Source organism: Octopus bimaculoides, chromosome 5 (assembly GCF_001194135.2).
Source record: "Octopus bimaculoides isolate UCB-OBI-ISO-001 chromosome 5, ASM119413v2, whole genome shotgun sequence".
Lineage (NCBI taxonomy): Eukaryota > Metazoa > Mollusca > Cephalopoda > Octopoda > Octopodidae > Octopus > Octopus bimaculoides.
The window spans coordinates 107445060-107468615 of record NC_068985.1 but is presented as its reverse complement, the minus strand read 5'-3'; the positions used below and the strand labels follow the sequence as shown (position 1 = coordinate 107468615).

The following is a 23556-nucleotide window of genomic DNA, read 5'->3' as shown; positions in this document are numbered from 1 at the left end:
TATAGAGAGAGAGAGAGAGAGAGAGAGAGAGAGAGAGAGAGAGAGAGATGGATTGACAGATAGTTAGATAGATGGACTGACTGATTGATAGAGAGGTAGGTAGATAGATGAGTTGATTGATTGTTTATTTGGTTGGTTAATTAGGAAGGAAAGCAATGCTACAACCCTTTAAAAGGATGCTAGGGTTGATGGGAGAGATTGAGAAAGATATCTTCAAACCAGAGCCCTAATACTTGTGACAGAACATACTTTTCTAAGTTGCTTAACTTTCACAAAATAGCAGCTAAATCATCTTAAAAAGTAGGTATATTGGTTAATGTAGATAAGGAAAAACTATTCCTCAAAATTAAGTCAGAATTGTCATGGTTAAAATGCCTTTGTTTATAAATCTGACTCAGGGATAACTACTACTACATCACCATCACCACCACCACTACTACTACTACTAAATGTGGCTCAGTAATCTATGCTATAACCTATACTTCTATATCAACTGTCTCGTTTCATTTCAAGGTTGCCAAAAACAAAGATATGTTGGATAGTGGTGATGTCTTTATACTTGATCTTGGTAAAACAATCTACCAGTGGAATGGTGCACAATCTAACAAGGATGAGAAATTTAAGGTATGTATACTGATGTGTTTTACTTTGTTATGGTAGAGTTGTTTAAGACAGCAAGCTGGCAGTATCTTTAGTGCATTGGACACAATGCTTAGCAGCCTTTCATTCACCTTGACACTCTGAGTTAAAATTCTGCCAAGGTCAACTTTGCCTTTCACCCTTTTAGGTTCAATAGGATAAAAACCAATCGAGTACTGGAATCAATGTAGCCAACTAGCTCCCTCCACTAAAATTTCAGGCCTTGTGCCATTTAGTAGAAAGGGTTGTGGTAGAATTGTTTTAGTGTGCAAGACAAAATGCTTAATGGAGTTCCGAGTTCAAATTCTGCCAAGGGGATCTATAAGATAAGTATCGACTGAGCACTTGTTGAAGTTATTGATAAGACTTACCCTCCATAAAATTGCTGGCCTTGTACCAAAATTTGAAACTGTACTGTCAAAGGGGGCAAGCTGGCAGAATTATTAAGGTAAAAGAAATAAACGTCTTGTAATATTTCTTCTGGTTCTTTACATTCTAAGTTCAAGTCCTGTTGAGGTTAACATGAAATATCAATCAGGTATTGAGGTTGGTGGTATCAGTTAAGCCCTTCCCATCAAAAATTGCTTGCCTGTGCCTAAGCTGTTATTATGGTTCTGCACCATATTGCTCTGTTGTTACTGTGTTATGTAAGTATTGTTGTATTGTATTTTAATATATTTTATTGCATCTTATTGTAGTGTTTTTCGTTGGGTGGGTACTATGGGGATTGGAAAAGACACAACTCAGAATATAAGTTGAGGTATGCCTGTGTAATCCTGTTCAATAACTATATTGTATTGTACTGCAATATATCATAAGAACTTAGAATCTATGTGAATCAGTAAAGTTTGTAGAAGTTATGGCAAAGGAACTCTTCTGTCAACCCTTCCATATAATATTCTGTCTTTTGTTCAATTGTGATGTGTGGTATTATGTTATACTGTATTCTGCTTTACCATTCTATCTTCTGTTGCCAGGCTGCAATGTACATCAATGATTTGAAAAACAGTCAAAGCACTGCAATTACAACAGAGGTACTGGAAGAAGATTCTACTGAACCTGATGTAAGTATTTCAGGATACTATTCTCTCTACCTGCCTACCTACCTAGGGATTATTGGTATATGGTTAGCTGAAGTAGATTTGTTATGTGCTGTGGTAAGATTTGAAAAGCAATAAGATTATGATCAAGTATTATAATAATATTATTAGAATTTAGAAACTTTGAGAGAATTGAAGTAAAACATCTTTGTCAGGTGGAACTCTAAGTAGTGAGGCTTTCCATCTAAGTGTTGTTTTAACCTAGCATACTAAATACTATTACTTTTATAGCTTTATCTACTTTGAGTTTCACCTTAAAAAATTAATTTACTTCAGTGATCAAATATTTTCAAAAAAAAAAAAAAAAAAAGATGAATTGTTGGCCTCAAGTAAATGCTCAGATCCTTGAGAATTCCTTCTTAGGGCTTGCTCTAAGAATCTGTCAATAAGTTGGGCTGCTTTTGTGAGGCTGGCCCGTAAGAAGCGTATGTGTACCAAAAATTAGAAAAAATCATCATCATTGCTGTCGACATCAAGGCAGCAAGATGACAGAATCATTAATGCATCAGACAAAATGGTCAGCTGTATTTTGTCCAGCTCTTTACTTTATGAGTTCAAATATTGCCAAGGTCAATTTATCGACCTAAAAAAGCTGAAAGGTAAAGCTAAGTACCAGTTCAGTATGGGTCAGTGTAATTGACTTTACCCTCCCCTAAAAAATTGCTGGATTTGTGCCAAAATTTGAAACTATTGTTGTTATTATTATTATTATTGTTATTATTAAGACAGCAAGCTGGCAGAATCGTTAACCGTCAGGCATAACGCTTAGCTTCATTTCGTCAATCTGTATGTCTTGAATTCAAATAGTAAATAGAATATTAACAGCGTGAATGCACTTCATTAATGTTTTGGTGTTCACTCAACCAATTCTCTATGCCTGCCAAAAAGTAATCAAAATTATATCTAACCAAAATACCTTGCTTTTATCTTCTTCTTCCTTTTCATTGTAGCATGAGTTTTACAAAGCCCTAACAGAAGAAAAAGAGGAAGAGACCGCATTTACAATAGAAGAAGGACCTAAGGAACTTTACAGGTGAGTACCGTATTTTTTTTCCCTGTCTAAGGAAGACAATCAATTTCCATTACCTTAGCACAGCTTCCCCTACTACATGGATAGAAGTGCCTTAAGATTCCTTAACTGATGCAGTTGATATGTCTCATTTGCAGTGACCCCTTTATAACCCTTGTTTTTACCTTATACAAATAATGATGAGCTTCTTACATACAGTACTCATGGTACAAGAGCAAGGTGAGCATAACAAAGGCTTAGTGGTATAACAAAATGCTGAATGTAGAATCTAGAGATGGATTAATGCCTGGTATCAGATAATTTGCACAAGAGGTGTGGCTGCATGTGGGAGAACATGTAGAGTGAGTTGTTGATATTAGATATAGAAATAGGGCAGCAAGCTGGCAGAATCATTAGCACATCTTTACATTCTGAGTTCAAATTCTGCTAAGGTCAATATTTATCTTTCATCCTTTCAGGGTCTATAAAATAAGTACCAGTTAAACACTGAGATGGATGTAATCAACTTACCCACTCTCCCCTAAATTGCTGGCCTTGTGCCAAAATTTGAAATCAACATTAGATACAGAAACAGGCCATGGAAAACCTGGAAGGAATATGTGATTAGAAGTGGGTTGTTGGTGGTTAGAGTATTAGTGGTTGTGGTGGTGGCAATGGTTATGAAAATGATTATAGTTTAAACCCTTTCATTACCAACCCAGCTGAAACCAGCTCTGGCTCTGTAGTACAAATGTGTTGTTTTCATAAGTTTTGAATTAAAGTCTTCTGCCAAACCTTAGTCACAATGTTCCTAACACAAGCTTAATGATAACAAAGTCATTTTCTTAAATTCTTTGTTATATCTAAAATAATTGAGAGAAACACAGAGCATCTCAAAATAAATACAGTAATGAAAGAGTAATGGTGATGGTCACTGTTGTTGTAGTTATGGTGTTGATAGTGGATTGTGACAGTGGTAATGGTGGTAGTTTGTATGATGTTGTTTGTGATGTTTGTGGTGTTATATTTTGGCATTTACTCTAAGCATAGCAATACTCTCTCTCTCTCTCTCTCTCTCTCTCTCTCTCTCTCTCTCTCTCTCTCTCTCTCTCTCTCTCTCTCTCTCTCTTTTGGAGAAAGGCACAAGCACATACACAGACATATACACACACGGCAGTAACTTCCGCCTACCAAATTCAATCACAAAGCTTCAGTCGGCTATTTATCTTTATTTTTCTACTTGTTTTAGTCATTGATCTATGGCCATGCTGGGGCACCACCTTGAAGCGTTTTTGTCAAACAAATTACCCCCAGTACTTTGTTTTTTATTTTGTTATTTATTGTCCTCTTCACCAACCTGCTAAGTTACAGGGCTGTAAATAAATCAACACCAGTTGTCAACAGAGTGGGGTGACAGACAAACAAACAAACATACACATACATGCACACACAAACTCACATATGACAAGCTTCCACTCAGCTTTTGTCTACCAAATTCACTCACAAGGCATTGATCAGCCTGGGGCTATTATAGAAGACACTTGCCAAAGATTTCATGCAGTGCAACTTGAACCCGAAAGCACACAGTTGAAAAGTGAGCTTCATAACCACATAGTCATGCCTGCACCTATGCACACAAAAATAACTGAGACATACTTCACAAATCACTTGCACAACAAAATATCAAACATTGACCTTCCTAGATTTTATTACACGAAAACAAACTCTATTCATGCATAACCAATAAATCACACTTTCTTCTCTTCTGTATTACCCACATGCAACACTACATATCTCCTTCATTGCAAACACATGTCTACACAACTGAGGTAGACCTATTACTTAATAGGGAAGGATTTCTTAACCCTGATACCAACTTTACTCCTGATTCTGTGATATAAACTTCGTGTTTTAAGGTGACCTAAATTAAACCCTACTATCAAAATTTCATGTTAATTAATATTCCAAACACCAGGTTAATATTGACAAAGTTATTTATTAAAGCATTCATTGTTTTCAAACTTAATTGAAACAAAGGCTGCATATTTCAACAGAAATATAGTAACAAAAGAGTTAAGGCCTTACAGCTTGTGTTGAGGCCCGCAATATGATGTGATGTAATGAAACCAGAACCTATAAATGGAACATGTATAGTTGCAAGCATGGCTGTGTGATTAAGAAGCTTGCTTTCCAACCACATGGTTTTGGGTTCAATACCAATGTGTGGCACTTTGAACAATAGCCCAGGACCAACCAATGCCTTGTGAGTGAATTTGATACAAGAAACTGTGTGAAAGCCCAGCAAAATACCTGTGCTTGTCCTTCTATCATACTTTAACCTCTCAGTACCTATTATGAAGGCCCCTCCTCTCTCTCTAAACCTTAATCTTGGATTTTTATTCCTTTTCTGTTCTTTTTTTGTTTTGCAATTTAGTTGGCAACTTCACTAGTGCCAGTGGCACAAAAAATAGCACCCGGTACACACTATAAGGTGGTTAGCATTATGAAGGGCATCCAACTGCAGAAAATATGCCAAAGCTAACACTGGATCTTAGCACAGCCCTGCATCTTGCTGGGTCTTGTCAAACCATCCAGTCCATGCCAGCATGGAAAACGGATGTTAAATGATGATGATGAGGATGATGACAATGTCACTATAGGTGTGTGTTTGTTCACCTGCCACTGCTTGAAAACTGGTGTTGGTTTGTTTACATCCATGTGACTTAGCAGTTCAGCCAAAAGAGACCAATAGAATAAGTTCCAGACTCAAACAAATAAGTACTAAGGTCGATTTGTTTAACTAAACCTTTCAAGGCAGTGTCACAGCATGTCCACAGTCCGATGACTAAAATAAAAGACAAAAAGAAAAATGATCACTAAATTTTTCCTCAATGTGGGCCCTTTCAAGCTTACATTCACACGTTCGTGTGTGTGTGTGTGTGTCTTAATAATAAATGATTATCATCTTACACCAACAGGTTGTCTGATTCCTCAGGAAAAGTTCAATTTCATCTGGAGAAGAAAGGAGACATTGGAAAACGTGATTTAGATTCCAAGGTAAGGAGACAACAAAATCTCTTCTGTTCTCTCACTCTCTCTCTCTCTCTCTCTCTCTCTTTCTCCATTCCTTCTCTTACTCTCCCTCTCCCTTTCTGTCCTTTCCCCCACCCCATCTCCTCTGTCCCTCACCCTCTTGCCCCTTTTCTCCCATCTCTCTCTCTCCTTTTGTTTTGTTTATTTATTATTTGTTCTTTTGAAATTAATCCTTAATAATGTGTTGGATTGTTACGTTGTTGTTACCCTGCTTCATTATAAGTTTTATTGTTATTACATGATTATAGTGTAAAAAAAGTAATGTCATAACAATTGGCAATACAACAATATCGGCGACAAGGATTCAAAGCTCATGCAGGTCAGTTAACAAATTTTTCTGATGCAAAGGTGTTAATGATGGAAGACCTATTACACAGTTGCAAAAACGGCAGCAAGAACAGCAACAGGAGTTGCAGAACCAACTACTTCAGCAACAAGAAAAACAACAATTAATGGAGCTATGTCTTAAGAAGTCCAGAAACACTATAAGTTCATTTTCGATAGATGGCATATCAAATTTTATATCAGAATTCAGTTATGACCCAGAGGAGGGTATAACATTTGCAGTGTACTTTGGAAGGTATAAAGAAATCTTCAGGGAAGATTGCAAGTTGTGGACAGACAAGGAAAATGTAAGATTATTATTGTGTAAATTACCACTGGCTGAACATGAAAAATATTGTAATTTCATATTACCCCAAAAAAACTAGTGGAATTTGTTTCCAGGAAACAGCCAAACTACTATCAAAAATATTCAGTGCTAAGAGTTCCTTATTTAACACTCGATGGGAATGTTGGAATCTAGTTTAAAAAAAGAGGTTGAAGACTTTGTCACATATGCCAGGACTGTAAACCGAAAGTGCAAAAAATTTAAACTGAAGGAACTAACTCCTGATACATTTAAGTGCCTCGTTTTTGTTCAAGGGCTTACGGCAAACAAAGTTGCGGAAATACATGCAAGAATTCTCACAAAACTTGAACAAAAGGACCAAAGTTTAATCCTGCAGACAGTTGCAAAGGTGTTTCAAAGAATGGTAAACTTATGTCAGGACATAAAGAAAATTTGAAAAGGAGTTCTCACATGTACAAGCATGTCGACCAGGAAGGTATAAACAAAATAAACATTTCCTTCCATTTGTCCACTGGTTTGTAAAATAAGTATGTCTATCAGCAATATTCTGGAAGCCAAATCAGTCATATTTTAAATCTTTAAAGACTAAGTGTAATTAATCATAAGTGTAAGGATAAAGCCTGAAATTTGGGAGAAGGGAATTTGTTAATTATATCGACTCTAGTACGTGATTGATATCTTATTTTATTGACCCCATATGGATAAAAGGCAAAGTTAGTCTTAGCAGAATTTGAACTCAGAAGGTAAAAAGCCTAAAGAAATGTCACTAAGCATTTTGTCCAGTGCAATAACGATTCAACCAACACACCACCTTAATCAAGAATAATGCTTCAGCCTAGCAAAGGCCAAATGCATCTATTGGCATAACAAAGCAGTGGTGTACCTGCATTGGAAAATATACTGGAATTATAAAATCAAAATAACCAAGTTGGTATGAACATAAGCCAGACATGGTCACTAACAACATTATGTCTGGGACATGGTCACCTATACTGACACAGAGATAAAAGCCAACAAGCTTACAGTCATTATCAAGGACAGGGAGGACATTAATTATATGCTTATCAACACAGTAATGCCCTCTGAAGGAAACACTTCTGTGAAAGACACAGATAATCTTCCTAAATACAAAGACCCTGAGATGAAAATCAACAGGATGTGGAATATGAAAACCAAAATAATACCAGTGGTCATTAGATCTCTAGGATTTATGAAAAAAGGAAAGGAAAGGTTTACCAACTGTTTCCTGGGCAGCATCAATATTTATGTAGTCCAGAAGATTGCACTACTTGGAACAACTCACACACTTATAGAGAGTGTTATCTAACCAAGTGACATCTTGCCTGTAGTGTCTCAGGCCCATACAGGATATGAAATAGGAAGTACAAAAAGAACAATGATAATTATAATAATGAGCTTATTGTATAAGGTGCTTAGGTGCACTACAGTTCATAAGATAAGAGAAAAAAAGGGGACAGAAAGCAGCAATGAGTCAATTAAGGAAAGATAGCAATGAAAGCTAAAAGTATATGCACAGTACTTAGAATAAAACAAAAAGGGATACAAAAGTGAAATGTAAAAGAGCCATAAAAAGGAAAGGGGTGCCTAGGAATACCAGGAGTAGTGTTGATGGATTTTGGGAAGCAAGGAGTAAGTTCCATTATATAAAAACTAAGCATCTTTAGCCCCTGGTCAGCCCCGATCCAGCAGACCTCTGATCAAACATCCCAGCTGCGACTTCTATTCAGACATACTGTACATAGAGCTATATATATATGATATCTAGGGTCTATGATAATACAATGTGTATAGTATGTCTAGTAGTTGTTTCACTTTAGGTCAGCCTTGATTCTGTAGATCCAGTAATCAAAGCTGAGACCTTAATAGTTCTATGCTTTATTCTAACACTGTATTTCAAACTGTATTATTTAGTGTTTCATTTTAAGAAATCACATGTGTAGTAAAGAAAACCTAGCTGTTTTTTTCTTTTATGTATGGTGACTCTATAGAAGGTTTCCTCTTTAGCTAATAATATATTGGGAGGCAAGTAGTTGATATATTCTTTCTATTCTCTGTGGCCTGGATGAGAGATGATCATTGTTAAATCAGTTTTAATAGCTAGATTTGTATTTTGTCTTCAGGATGTTTTTGTCATTGATACAAAGAAAGAAATTGTTGTTTGGATTGGTGCTGATTCTTCAACTACAGAAAAGAATAACGCCATGACCTATGCTCACGTGAGTATTGATAATCACTACATTTCATTTACACCATTGATAACCTGTAAGAAAAGCTGACAGCCAGCTTTCCTATTTTCTCCTTCTACAAAAATAGAGAGACTTATCAAAGTCGAGTTGTAACTGTTGAGCAAGTGACTTGATCTGAGACTGTGTGTTGAAACTGAAACACTTACATTGTGGAAGAAACATTTAATAGTCCACAAAGTTATTTAATTCACATTAAGTTTAAATTAAAACATTTCTGTGATTGTGGGACTGTGTCAGTAACCAAGTTTTACTTATGCAACAAAAATTTTTGACACCTTGTAATAATAAATATAAATTTAAAGTGAATCTAATAACTTTGTGTGTTAAAGTTAAATTTAACAGCTTTAAGTGTTAAAGTTAAAGTGAACAATTACTGGTGTGTTACATGTTTCATTTCATGCTAAAATATACCATAGAACATACCTATAAGTAACACTGCATGTTACAATTAACATAAATATTACATCTATATACTCAACATGTTCACTGACAGAAATAGAAGAAACAGCTGTTTATACTGCACATTTTAACTCTGGAGTTTCATCAGCAACTGTGCACTCTCCTTAACTATCCAAGAATACACTGTCTATAAACCCACCGATATTAGTGGCTAAAGTAAACTTGATAGACCTTTTTACTATTCAACACTTTCTTGACCATGAGGTCAAACACTAAATTAGTAGTGTGTTAATAGTGTTTCATTTCATTTCTATAATATACTATAGAACATAATTATAGATTATTAGCCAACACTGTATGTTATAACAGTACAAACACTGTTTTGTTTTAGTGCTGTAATGTACCACACATGTCTTTATTAATATACAATATATATTATGATGATTGTAAATAATGCAGACACATGTTTGTAGGTAGAAAAAGAAGGGATAGTTGTATGAATGTTTCAGCTCTTGTTGGAATCATTGTCAGCAATTGTGTACCTCCTTTAACTATCCCTAAACACACTGCTTATAAACCATCTAGGGATCTTTTCTGTTTGGCTTCTGTTTTACAATTTCTTCAAATTTTGTTTGAATTCATTTCATATTTGGTGTAATGATGTAGTTTGGTATGGTAATTACTAATATGAAATTCATTTTCACCATAGATCAATTAATAAAGAGTTAATAGCTTTTTAAATTTGTAAATTTTGGGTAATTTTAGCCAGTTGAAAGCCACAGACATATAGGTGCCTATTTCCATAATAATAAACCAAGCTGCTTACCCACGTGGTCATTTTTCATTTATTAAATGCTTAAAACATGAAGTATAAGGTGATCATTTGTTTACAGTTGACAACAGCTTCCAAATCCTGTTTTCTGACTTGGGTAAAAATGATCAAACTTTAAACCTCTAACTTTTTATAAAAAAAATTCTGGAAAAAGTGGATTTGCTCCTGAGATTCAGCACGGAAAATTACATCAATACAACAAATTTTTTAATTTTCACTAAACTTAAAAATTTCCTTAGATGCAGCCAAACAGAAAAGATCCTCATCTAGTATACTGAATAGACCAATTTGTATTTTTAACATTTTTCTTGGCAAGCTCAAACATTAACTTACTGGGCTGTTAAGTGTTTCATGTTGTTGTTCTAATGTACCATAAAATGGGTCTATAAATTAATTGTTTTCATACACAGTGTTGGCTAAGATGCTTATAGATATATTCTCTAGTACATTATAGCAACAAAACAAAACACTTAATGTAATGTAGTTGTAATATACATTCAAACATTAACAATATATTGAGATGAAAAATTAGTAATATTGGGTCAAATATTTCTTTTAATCAAGTAATAGCATAGGAGTTTGGGGAATACATTTGATGTAGTCCTACTTTTATTTTATTTATTTATTTTTTTATTTAGAACTACCTGATGAACAAAGCCAACAGCCTGCTGCCAGTCACCCGCCTGCTGGAAGGTAGACATGACCGCCAGCTAATCTCAGCTCTTGCAGCCTAAATCAACACAGATGGATCCATATCCTGTCAATGGAAACCTTTTCTATTTTTTTAAATTTTTTTTTTTCAGTATTTTACATATTCTATCCCCACCAAACCTTTCTTTTACCCTTTTAAAATCCACAATTTTATATAGCACCCCAGAACACTAACATCAGAAATGCCTTCTTTTATATATACCCAGCATTGTGTGTTTCTTGCTACTGCTAACCACTTTACTCTAATGTCAGATGTATTTCCAGCTAGATTTACTGGGACCAGCAACAAGCTGAACTTATAGATACCGCATAATGCCTCAAGAAATGTCAGAGCAACTGCATTTACATTTGCATGTCCTCTTTTAAAACCAACTGCTCAACCACGTAGTGAGAATAAATGTAAGCTAAATTTTCAGACAGAGACTCCCAGGCAGAAATTCACACATACACATATATATATAAACTGTTCCATTAATAATAGAATCATTATTAAAAAAAAATTCTCTTGCAGCCGTTTACTCAACATAAGGAAATTGAACACCTATTTTGTATATCTCTCTATCTACTTCTGAAGAGATTCGGCTTTCAAATAATTTTTAATTTAATTAATTTTCTGAGGGACTAAACTGAAACAGCTGTAAGTGATGTTTGTCAATTTTTTAATTAATAAATGATAATTTATTAATTACTTCTCTGTTCTCTCATCCATGGTTTATATAGTTACCTTGCAATTAAGTATTAAATATAATGTTCGATACTCTTTGTATAGATAATTAGCCAGTACTTTCATAGGATTTTGCAATCCCTGAATGAGGTTTATAACCTTTAATTTGTGCTTATATATACAGGGTGTCCCAAAAAGATGTACTCACTCTTTGACTTCCCAGTACTCATGCATTTTGTGTTCAAGTAGATGTTTATTGATATACATACAATCCTAAAAAGTTAAATTAAATTCAGGAAAATAAATTGTTGTGGAAACAATTATTTATTGTCATTTAGAATTATTTAATCTTCTCTCTCATTCCTGCGTGTTCGCAAATGTTCAAACTGCCTTCCTTCATTTTCCAAACAAAGCTGATAACGTCCAACAATGGATTCAACAACATTGCGAAACATTTCATTTGGAATTGCAAGACATTGTATTCGAATTTCATTTTTCAAATCATCAATTGTCACTGGTTTTGCAGCGTAAACCTTATCTTTGAGATGTCCCCATAAAAATAATCCATTGGCGTGAGGTCTGGGGAACGTGCAGGAAATTCAATGCTACCTCTCCTCCCAATCCAGTTGTTTGGATTTGTTGCATCGAGGTAAGTCCGTACATCGCAAAAAACAATACATTAGTAACCGTCTGTCAAAGAGTGAGCACATCTTTTTGGGACACCCTGTATATATATTTCTTTGATTAGTTATCATTAAATAACTGCTGGTGCCACTGTGTAATATTCATTATATAATATGCATGACTAAATTTTTATTAGCATCTATGTCCCTAGACATGCTGTTTGATAGGTCACCTGCAAGTTGTTGAAGCAATTGTAAACCATGGAAATGTAATGCCATAAACTCCACTCTTTATATTTATATATATATAGAAAAGCTTTTATATATATATATATATATATAGAAAAGCTTATATATATATATATATATATATATATATATATAGAGAGAGAGAGAGAGAGAGAGAGAGAGAAAAGCATGAACACAGCAGCTTCCCTTTATTGTAAAATCACATAACCTTTTTTGCGTAGTCAGAAAAAAGAAAACTAACATTTACATTTCCTATACTGTTGAGTTGAGTTTTGATTTCCATTTGAAAAATCAAAAAAACTTGATGTTGCACAGACACTCTTGAGGAAGGCATGAATTCCACAAAATCACTTTTCCTGTATTCTACAGACCAAGCTTTTTTTTTTAATTTGCTTTTCTAACTAAAACATTATTCCCCACTCTTTAAACAATTTCTCTCATCTCTATCAGTTTTATTTGAATTTTTACTCTAATTGTAAATTCTTACAAACATTTAAATAAAAGTTCCTCCTGTTATTTGTTATTGTCAGCAATTTCTTTCAATTTGTGTTTTTTCCCTTTACTATTATCAATTAGATGTTGGATAATTAACAAAAATGGTCACTGGCTTACATCCCATCTCTAACAGTTGACTATGGTTATGTTTTAAATACTGTACTCTTAGATTACCCATTTCACCCAGCTGCAAACAGGTACTACTTGGAAGAACAGCCAACTACTGTAATCAGCAAGAATGTAAGATAACTACCGTAAATCCTTGAGTATAATACACAGAGGATTTTTAGGGGGCTGTACCTCTGAAAAACCTAAACCTTGCGTATAATATGCACCCCTTCTCTAACTTGAGTCAAGGAGGTCTATATAACGTCCTTGGTTTGTAAACGTATATACGGTAACGTCCTTTATTATTGTATATATAACATAATGCAAACATGTAGCTTTTTTGTGCAGAAAATAAAGAAATAACAGTAATAACGTCAGTGAAAAATAAATATTAAGTAAATTGCCTTTACATACAAAATTTTGCTTAGAAAATATTTTTCATTTTTAACCTCGTATATAGTACACACTAGAAATTTTGACCTTTAAATTTTGGGAAAAAAAGTGCGGATTATACTCGAGGATTTACGGTATCTCCTAAACCTCGAGTGAACACTTCTTATGGGTTGGTTCTTTATAGAGGACATTATCATCGTTGTTTTAACATCCACTTTTCCATGTTTGCATGGATCAGGTGGGATTTGTTGAGGCAGATTTTTCTATGGCCGGATGCCCTTCTTGTTACCAATGCTCATCTGCTCTCAAGTAAGGTAATATCTCCCCATGATCAAACATGCTTTCCTGAAAGACTGGGAATGAAGGACACCATTTGCATGAGTGATATTCATTTCCAATCATCATGCAATGTCAAGGCAAGAAGACAGTAACACGCATACACAATATGTATATATGACAAGAATCCTTCAGTTTCTGTCTACCAAATCCACTCACAAAGCTTTGGTTAATGTACAATGAGTAAAAAATAATCTACCCTAGATAAAATCTTATCTATCACAAATAAACGCTCACAAACTGATCTGCTACTTATTTATATCTTAGTGAACTATAGTTCAGTATTCTTTCCACAAATATAACAAGATGTCACCAGTGGATTTGAACTGTCAGCCTAGTGTAATCTAATGAGAGTGTGTCATATGGTTGAATAGAAGATGAAAAGTGACAAAGCTGAATTAAAGTTATCTAAAAATCAAAATACTTAATATTTGAAAGATCTTTAAAAAAGTTATGTGGTGGCCCCAAGATGTAATAAGAAGAAACTAATGTATTACCTCATCAACATTGAGATGAATAGAAAGTTGGACGAATGAGAAGAGTAATCATGTTTATTGTTAAAAGCTTGTGTCGAATGTAATGGTCCAATGAAAAACTACAGAGTAACATCAGAACTGTTTGTGCAAGGGTTTGTTGGACAAGCTCTATAGCTCTGTGTAGAGGTGAAAGATATATATATATATATATATATAGAGAGAGAGAGAGAGAGAGAGGGTCTTAAAATTTGGAACAAAGGTTTTGTAATGGATTATAATACTATCCATGTATAATTTTTGACAAAAAAGGGGTTCCTTATACATGTTAAAATACGGTATTTTAATACTTTTGTTACTATTTCTGTTGAAATACATTTAGAAAAATAACTACCTCTTTATAGAAGTAAAAATGGACTTGCATAGGGCTGACACCCCTACCTAGAAAAAAGCAAAATTCACAGAAGCATCAATGACAAATCAATATCAACAAAACATGGGAGAGGAAGGTCTTCCCTCAGGGAAATATATGGTGTAGTAGAAAAAAAGACAGCCCAGGGTTGAGAACATTGGAGGAAAGACATCAATGGCCTATACTCCATAGGGAGCAAAGGGCTTAAGTAAGTATGATTCACTAAACCATCCATATTGGCGAAAATAAATTACTTACTCCAAAATACGTTATATCAGAATAAAAAGCTGTGTTGGTCATGCCTGGAATACCTTTCATCATACAAAGGAGTGCTGAAAAGTTCCTGGCTTTGGGTAAAAGAAAATACAGGAGGATCAGTTAATTATGATTTTATTAAACATATTCCCCTCTCAGATTCGCATAATTATTGCAATGTCCTTCAGTTTTTCTAAGCCTTGTAAAAGAACTCAGAAGGTTAGGCCTCCAACCAGGCCTTTTGCGATACCCTTACAGTGAGGAATTTTTTAGTACCCCTTCTTATGTCTGCTGATTCAGTGCATGGATATTAATGAACTGTATTTAATAAACCATGATGACAGACACAGTGTTAATGTTTAGTAGAATTGGTGACAGTTAATTCTATTATTCAGTGTTTATTGGATTATAAGCTACCGATATGCTCTCATTGCTGGTTTTTTGTATTTTCTTTAGTATTGGTATCAGATTTCTCCTCGTTAATTAAATCACAAACAGCTTTATGTTTTGGCCAGTGTGACACCTGACACTCCCTAGAAAAAGAAATAAAATATGCATTGTTAGATGTGTCACGCAAACCTCTGAATCATTGTATACAGGGTCAGGCAATCAAGAACAGAACAATACACAGAGTTAAAAACACAAAGACACAAAACAGAAAAAACATACTCCTAGGAAGACTGCATGTACATTCAACAAGACATATCAAAGAAATAAGTCATTCGATAAAACCACACTTGGCCCCTAATAACAGCCCTGATGAAACCACATAAGCAATTGCTTGTCAGTATAAAGTGGTCCCCCATGCACTATGCCTACAATTGCAGTCCTTCATGAGCCTTTGGCACCATGGAGCTGCTAATCTATGATGGCCAGAGACAGTAGTCCAGGATTTCAAACAGAGAGCTAAGAGACCATATGTCTTTGGACATTACATCATCACATGATTCTCTCAGGTTTTTTTGGACATGAACCGCCCTGCCTATTTCCTGTAGGACTTGTACCTGATATCCTTGTGTACTACATATCCAATAGTGAACTATAGATTCCTCACTTGGGAACTATTTAAACGAGTGTACTGTAATGTGGCGATATCAGTGTAGTATTTTGTGGTGTAATGTAATACAGTATAATAATAATGAAATTGTTGTATACCAAGCTGTTGTATAAGTTTGAATTATGTCTGTGTTTAGATTTTTTCTTTGTTTCACTATCATTACCACTCTAAACTAATACAGGCAAAATGGCCTTCCAACATACATCTAAAGCAATTGTCTTAAATTCATGAATTGCTACTGCAATTATCTGCAGTTGTCATTTTCATTATCCTCATTGTCCTTTTTTTCATGGGTCAAACAGCATTTATTGAGGCTGGATGCTTTTCCTGTCACCAGCCCTCATCTGTTTCGAAGCAAGGTTATATCTCCCCATGGTCAGACACATATTCATGGAAGACTGGGAATGACTGGCACTGTTATATTTATGATGTCAAGGTGTGGAGGCATGCATGCACATATGCGCATGTGTGCGCATGCACACACACTCAATCATCATTGTCTTTGTCGTTTAATGTCTGCCTTCCATGCTAGCATGGGTGGGATGGTTTCACAAGAGCCAGCCAGGCAGAAGCCTGCACCAGACTTTTGTGACTGTTTTGGCAGGATTTTTACAGCTGGATACCCTTCCTAACACCAATCACTCAGCAGAGTGGACTTAGTGCTATTTATGTGGCACAAGCACAGGCAAGGTCAGGTTTGGCAAGGTTTTTACAGCTTGATGCCCTTCCAAACACCAACCACTTTACAGTGTGGACTGGGTGCTTTTAAGTGGCACCTGTACTGACAGGGTCACCAAGTACTTGCAAGACAAAATTTTTTTAAAAAATGAAGAGGGGAAGGGACATTGGAGGAGGAGATCATGTGTTGAATGATGAAAGGTTATAGTGAGACAGAGAGACAGAAACAGGTGTCTTGCTGTAGAGGGAGTACAAGGTTACCCAGCCAGGGAGAGAAAGAGAGATCAGGAATGAAGACAGAAACAGTTGCGCTACCACAAAGAAAATATTGATCACTTCGCTAAAATCTGCTGGTGGTGTGGGTTATTTCCCTTGGATTGTTTAAGTAAAATATTAGTAATATGTAGTAGATAGAAGTCTACATGGGAAGTGCCCTGTTATCGATTTTTTTCCAACAATCTAAGTATGTCACGAGGTTTCCATACATGAGTTTTACTCACATGTCATATAAAGTATAAAACACTCACAAAGCCCGGTCTGGGAATCGAAACCACAATCCTATGACCGCGAGTCCGCTGCCCTAACCACTGGGCCATTGCACCTCCACGCACACACTAACACACACACTTACTAAATAGGTTTACTTAACATGCAGGACTGACATGGAAAGAAATAATAATAACTTCAGTTCACAGGACATTAATTATCCACCCCATCTGATTTAAGCCTTCTGGCAGCAGGACCAGATAAAAGTTAAGCTTCCGATGAGTTTGGAGAATATAATGATTTTGAGAAAGTTATTATCAGAAAAATAATCTCATTATCTCTTCCTTACAAAGCAGCAGACATGTATTAAAAATCAGAAATGAGCATTTCTTTACTGATTGTTTAATTTCTACTTGTCATAAAATGCGTATAATATACATACTTTCTAGAAGGATTTATATATAGTATATAGAATTTGCGTTGTGATGTTGTTGCGTATGTACGTGCATATGCAAGTATATGTGTGTTTGTATGTGTATGTATGTACATATATAACTATATTTATATTTATATCTATATATATATATATATATATATATATATATATACACATGTGTGTGTGTGTGAGAGAGAGCCAATAGTACCAATAACAATAAGACAAACAGCAAGAGTAGACCATAGACATCTGGATTGAAAATAAGTAGGTTAGATTCATCTACCTGTGTATACATATCCTCCTTCTCATTATCGTCACCACCACCACCACCACCACCACCATCATCATCATCACCACCATCATCATCATCATCACCATCATCATCAACTTCATCACTACCACCACCAACACCATATTAGAGACAGAATTCATGAAGGCAGATTTTCTACAGTCAGATGCCCTTCCTATTGCCAACCTACATATTTCCAAATAAGGCATGACATGCTTGTTTCCATGGAAGCTTGGATAAGAGGGACACTGCTTTTATGGCAATGACACTCATTTATACCTATTTTTATGATATGAAGACAAAGACACGCAAACACACATCCAAGTACATACACACATACATACACACATACATACATGCATACATACGTGCATACATACATATGAATAAAATTCTTTTGGTAGTGTACAGAAGAGTATATTGGTAGTAGTAGTAGTAGTAGTAGTAAGGTTAGTCAGAAGGAATTGCTCCTCAATTCATTTATATGTAAAAACAAAGAGTTTTCAGATTTTTCTAAGGAAATGAAATGAAATGTTATGAAACAAAATGAAATATAATAAAAATAAAGTAAAATATTTACATTGTTGTATTTTGAGATGGTCATTCTTTTTTTTTTTATTACCAAATAAACACACACACTATATATTTTTTCCTTCACTCGTTTATTACTGTTCTTATTTTATTATTTTAACTCATGTCCATTGTCCGGAAATCTTTCATCACACATCTGTGACCGCTTCAGCAATACGTCTCCTTTCCAAGTGTGTTCTTCCTCCACTTACTCCATACTAACTACATCATCCTAAGTATTTTTGATTCATCATCATCATCATCCTCATCATCCTTTAACACCCATTTTCCATAGTGACATGGGTTGGACAGTTTGACCAGAGTCAGCAAGCTAGGAAGCTGCACCAGGTTGCAGTCTAATTTGACTTGGTTTCTGTAACTGGATCCCCTTCTTAATGCCAACCACTTTACAGTGTTTGCTGGGTGCTTTTAATGTGACACCAGCATGATTTATTTTAAAAAATAGCTTTCATTATCATCAATTCATGACACTTTCCTAAAGCATATATCATTTGCTCTCATTTACAGTTAACTCAGTTACATCTTAGTAACAACACATGCACACACACACATCAAGATGCAACATATGTTAGAAATTATACACACACATACATAGATCAGTACATTTAACTACTACGTATGTTAGAATTATGCACATACATTTCAATGTTATACATATTAAAAACAAAAAATACCTGCGGCAATACCATATATTTCGACAACGGGAACACCTCTTGGTAGCTTTCTCCCCACACACTGCACATTTAGGTGGCTCAGGTATCAGTTCATCCAACACATCGAGGTTGTACGTCTCTGCCCACCTTTTAAAATTAAAGAAACCAATGATAGTCATGTGACAAAGTCATGTTATTAATAGTCATAGGATAAACTATTTCCATGTTGGATTAGGGAAAGTTGTGACCCAAAGCAGTCATTTGATTCGATGAGAGTTGTTCGTACCAATATTATAACGATACTCAGGGGCTTTACATAACATTACAATATATAATAGGTGCAAGCTGTGGTTAAGAAGTTCACTTCCCAACCATGTGGTTTCAGGTTCAGTCCTAGAGATGCCTTGAGCAAGTGTCTTCTGTTATAGTATCAGGGCAACCAAAGGCTTGTAAGTGGCTTCGGTAAACAGAAACTGAAAGAAGCCTGCTGTGAGTGTATGTGTGTGTATGTGTACATACATACATAAATGTGTATATGTGCATGCATGCGTGTGTGTGTGTTTGTGTCTCTTTGTCTTCACACCATGTAATAGATATGAGTGTTACTGTCATACTCACACATACACATACATTCACACACACACACACATACATTTATATATATGATAAGCTTTTAAACAGCTTCTGTTCCTCAAATTCACTCACAAAGGCATTGGTCAGCCTGGAACAATAAAAGATACTTGTCTAAGGTGAACCTGAAATCACTTGGTTCACACAGCCATTCCTGTGACCATATATTCTAATACATTTGCCCATATACAGCAGAATGGATTTAAGGTTAAAATGGAAAATTAACAGTTGCATGGCTGGTAACCTAAATACAACTTATTCAACTTCATTCAATGTCATCACAATCATTGGTCCATTGGTAATCGTTTTTTATTTCATATATTTTCATTTGTCTTGCTCATTTTTACATTCTGGCGTTTTGCTGAAATCTTTTCTTGAGAACACATTCTTCGTGGTTAGGCAATTTGACGTCTATATTTAGCATATAGGTGTCCACTTTGGTGGTCATTCCTCTTAATTTTGTGGATGGATATACACACACACATACACACATACACATACACACACACACCAGGCTATTTTCAATTTCCATCTACTATATCCAATCATGAGGCTTTGGTTGGCCTGGGGCTATATTAGAAGATGCTTGCCCAAGATAGCATGCAGCAGGACTGAACTTGAAGCCATGTAGTTGGGAATAAAACTTCTTAACCACACAACCAAGCTTCTGCCTTCAGGAAAAATCTAAATGAAGCATAAAATAATTATTCTTAAACTTGGAGATGGTTGTCTTTTGCCAATTTTGCCAATTGGTAAAAGTTGACCATCCTCCCCACCACCCCATCCCCAAGTATAACAAAATCTGTTTCAACACACGTTTTCACATTAAGAATCTTGCAGAACAAATATATATACGTAATAAAATAATTACTTTGCCTCCTTTTTAATACCTTTTAGCTTGACCCCTAATAAATTCTTCTGAAGGGTTAAAATAGGTCTGTGATTGTTTTCTTGCAAGTTTCTTCCATTTGCCTTTATTCTTCTTCAGAATGTTTTCCCTTATTTGAGGAATCTGTAAATGACAAAACATTAAGCAATTGATTTGGCCAAGATGAGAATCCATAAACAAACATACAACAGAAAGGAAACTTCTATGTGTTCATTTGAACTGCTAAAAATGGCAACCAAAGTTCTCTTAAATTACACTTCACATTTGTCATAATCAGTATTATTACAACCAGCAACAAACTGGGATAATCATTAGCACACAAGACAAAATACTTAGAGGTAATTTAGAAGCTCGTTACACACTGAGATCAAACACCACCAAGGTCAACTTTGCCTTTCATCTTTAACCCTTTCGTTACTGTATTTATTCTGAGATGCTCTGTGTTTCTTTCAATTACTTCAAATATAACAAAGAATTTAGTAAAATGACTTAGTTATCATTCAGCTAGTGTTAGGAACATAAATTGTGACTAAGGTTTGGTGGAAGTGTTTAATTCAAAACTTATGAAAACAAGACATTTGGACTCAGAACCAGAGCCGGTTTCAGCCGGATTGGTAATGAAAGGATAAAGGGGTCAATAAAATAAAGTACCAATCAAGTATTGGGGTTGATGTAATCGATTTGCCCCTCCCACAAAATTGCTGGCCTTGTACCAAAATTTGAAAACAATATATAAGTTACTCTCCACTCACACTTTTATGAAACTAACCCCTACCCTCTGATTCACTGTATCCTCTCATATTCATCTTCTTGTATCTTGAGATGCTCTGGCATCTCATCATCATTCACGTCTTTATTTTCTTTGCAGCTACTCCCATTCTTTTCTACTCTAGGCAAAAGGCCTGAAATTTTTGGAGAAGCAGGGGCCAGTTGATTAGATCAACCCCAGCATGCAACTGGTACTTAATTTATCGCCTCCAAAAGGATGAAAGGCAAAGTTGACCTCGGCAGAATTTGAACTCAGAACATAAAGACAGACGAAATACCGCTAAGCATTTCGCCCGGTATACTAATGTTTCTTATTTCTTTATTGCTCACAAGGGGCTAAACATAGAGGGGACAAACAAGGACAGACAAAGGGATTAAGTCGATTACATTGACACCAGTGCGTAACTGGTACTTAATTTATCGACCCCGAAAGGATGAAAGGCAAAGTCGACCTCGGCGGAATTTGAACTGAGTACATAAAGACAGACGAAATAGCGCTAAGCATTTCGCCCGGGGTAATAATGCTTCTGCCAGCTCACCGCCTTTCCAGCTGCTCCCATTTGATGGTCTAGACAGACAGACAAGTCCTCTATCATACTTTAGCCTCTCAACATCTGGCATAAAACTACCTCCCTCACCACACACAAATACTTAATCAAAGTGACTTTTCCCTTTTTCCAATTCTTTTCTTGTCTTGGACCCGGTGACCTCACTAGTGCTGGTAACATGGAAAAGGCACCTAGTACACATTATAATGTGGTTGCTGTTAGGAAGGCGATCCAGCAGTAGAAACCATGCGAAAACTGACAATGGAGCTCAACACAGCTCTGCAACTTGCTGGATCCTCTCAAACTATCCAACTCATGCCAGCATAGAAAACAGACATTAAATGATGATGCTGACAATTATTATGCTGAATGTATGTGTGTGTGTGTTCAAGGTTGTAGGCTGCAATTTTGCACCTAAGTAGCTAAAATTTCAGCTAGGCAGGCAGGTACATAGACAGACAGACAGGCAAATAGTCAAACAAATAGAGACAGACATAAACAGACAAATTGATAGACAGACAGACAGATCGATAGATATGTAGGAAGGAGGGAAGGAGGTAAATGGATGAATAGATTCACTCCTGGATTATTACATGTCTTGCTCAACATCAAGTTGTGGTGAAGACAAGGAGTATTAATACATATTTATTAAAAATATTATGCAAATAGCACTAACTTTTTTGGGGTGGGGGTGGATTTCTGGAACAAGAGAATAAGTTAATATAGCAAGCCAGTAAATGTAATTAATTTTCTCTGAGCAATGTGATACTACATGTTACATATTAATTAAAATAACTGACTACTTTCTTAATTACTTGCTATAATTATTTCCCTTTCATAATTGTATTGATTAACTGTCTTTTTAATTAGAGTTATATTAATTGGCAGTATTCATGGCAAATGGTAATTTCAAGATTTATGTACACCTTCTGCTTAGAATCTGCCATTCATATGGTAAAATGTCTAAATAAAAATGCATATATAATTCAATGTATTTATTTATATTTAAGTTCATACACACTCTCATATACTGTATGTATAGTAACAGCTGTGAATCTTGTAACTATAGATATATCTGTGTGTGTGTGTATCTCTCTCTCTCTCTCTCTCTCTCTATATATATATATATATATATATATATATATATATATATAATTGACCGTTGACTGGACACTATTCAATTCTTTTTCTCCGTGTTTTTCTCCTTGTCTCCGTATTCTTTCTGTTGAAGAGCGTAGCTTGAAACGTCAAAGACTTTCCATATTCCCGAGCGTCATACTAATACATCCTTTTGTTATTTACACCACCTGTCCTCGCCTGTTGTTGTTTTTTCGTATATTCTCCCATATATATAGATATATATATATCTATATATATATATCTTTTACTCTTTTACTTGTTTCAGTCATTTGACTGCAGCCATGCTAGAGCACCGCCTTTAGTTGAGCAAATCGACCCCCAGGACCTATTCTTTGTAAGTTTAGTACTTATTCTATTGGTTTCTTTTGCCGAACCACTAAGTTACGGGGACGTAAACACTCCAGCATCAGTTGTCAAGCGATGTTGGAGGGACAAACACAGATACACAAACACACACACATATATATATACATAAACATATATATACGACGGGGGTTCTTTCAGTTTCTGTCTACCAAATCCACTCAGAAGGCTTTGGTCAGCTCGAGGTTATAGTAGGAGACACTTGCCCAATGTGCCATGCAGTGGGACTGAACCCGGAACCATGTGGTTGGTAAGCAAGCTACTTACCACACAACCACTCCTATATATTTATATATATATAATTTTTTTTCTCTGTTTTTTTTCTCCATGTTTTCTCCG

At 35.4% G+C, this 23556-nt stretch overlaps 2 protein-coding genes across 2 annotated transcripts in view; one reads left to right on the top strand and one right to left on the bottom strand.

The window, feature by feature from the left end:
• Positions 1 to 12733, top strand: part of LOC106871065 (gelsolin-like protein 2) — a 54371-nt gene extending 41638 nt beyond the window's left edge. The window contains exons 8-13 of the mRNA XM_014917334.2: positions 514 to 624; positions 1617 to 1703; positions 2690 to 2772; positions 5727 to 5805; positions 8614 to 8709; positions 10609 to 12733. Coding sequence (XP_014772820.1) covers positions 514 to 624; positions 1617 to 1703; positions 2690 to 2772; positions 5727 to 5805; positions 8614 to 8709; positions 10609 to 10704 — 552 coding nt within the window. The 3' untranslated portion in view covers positions 10705 to 12733. The remainder of the gene's footprint in view (positions 1 to 513; positions 625 to 1616; positions 1704 to 2689; positions 2773 to 5726; positions 5806 to 8613; positions 8710 to 10608) is intronic.
• Positions 12734 to 14807: 2074 nt separating this feature from the next.
• The window catches only part of LOC106871062 (zinc finger MYND domain-containing protein 10), a 27694-nt gene continuing 18945 nt past the window's right edge, over positions 14808 to 23556 (bottom strand). The window contains exons 11-13 of the mRNA XM_014917327.2: positions 20400 to 20521; positions 18901 to 19026; positions 14808 to 15222 (exon numbers count right to left, since the gene is read on the bottom strand). Of these exons, the coding sequence (XP_014772813.1) occupies positions 15117 to 15222; positions 18901 to 19026; positions 20400 to 20521 (354 nt within the window). The 3' untranslated portion in view covers positions 14808 to 15116. The remainder of the gene's footprint in view (positions 15223 to 18900; positions 19027 to 20399; positions 20522 to 23556) is intronic.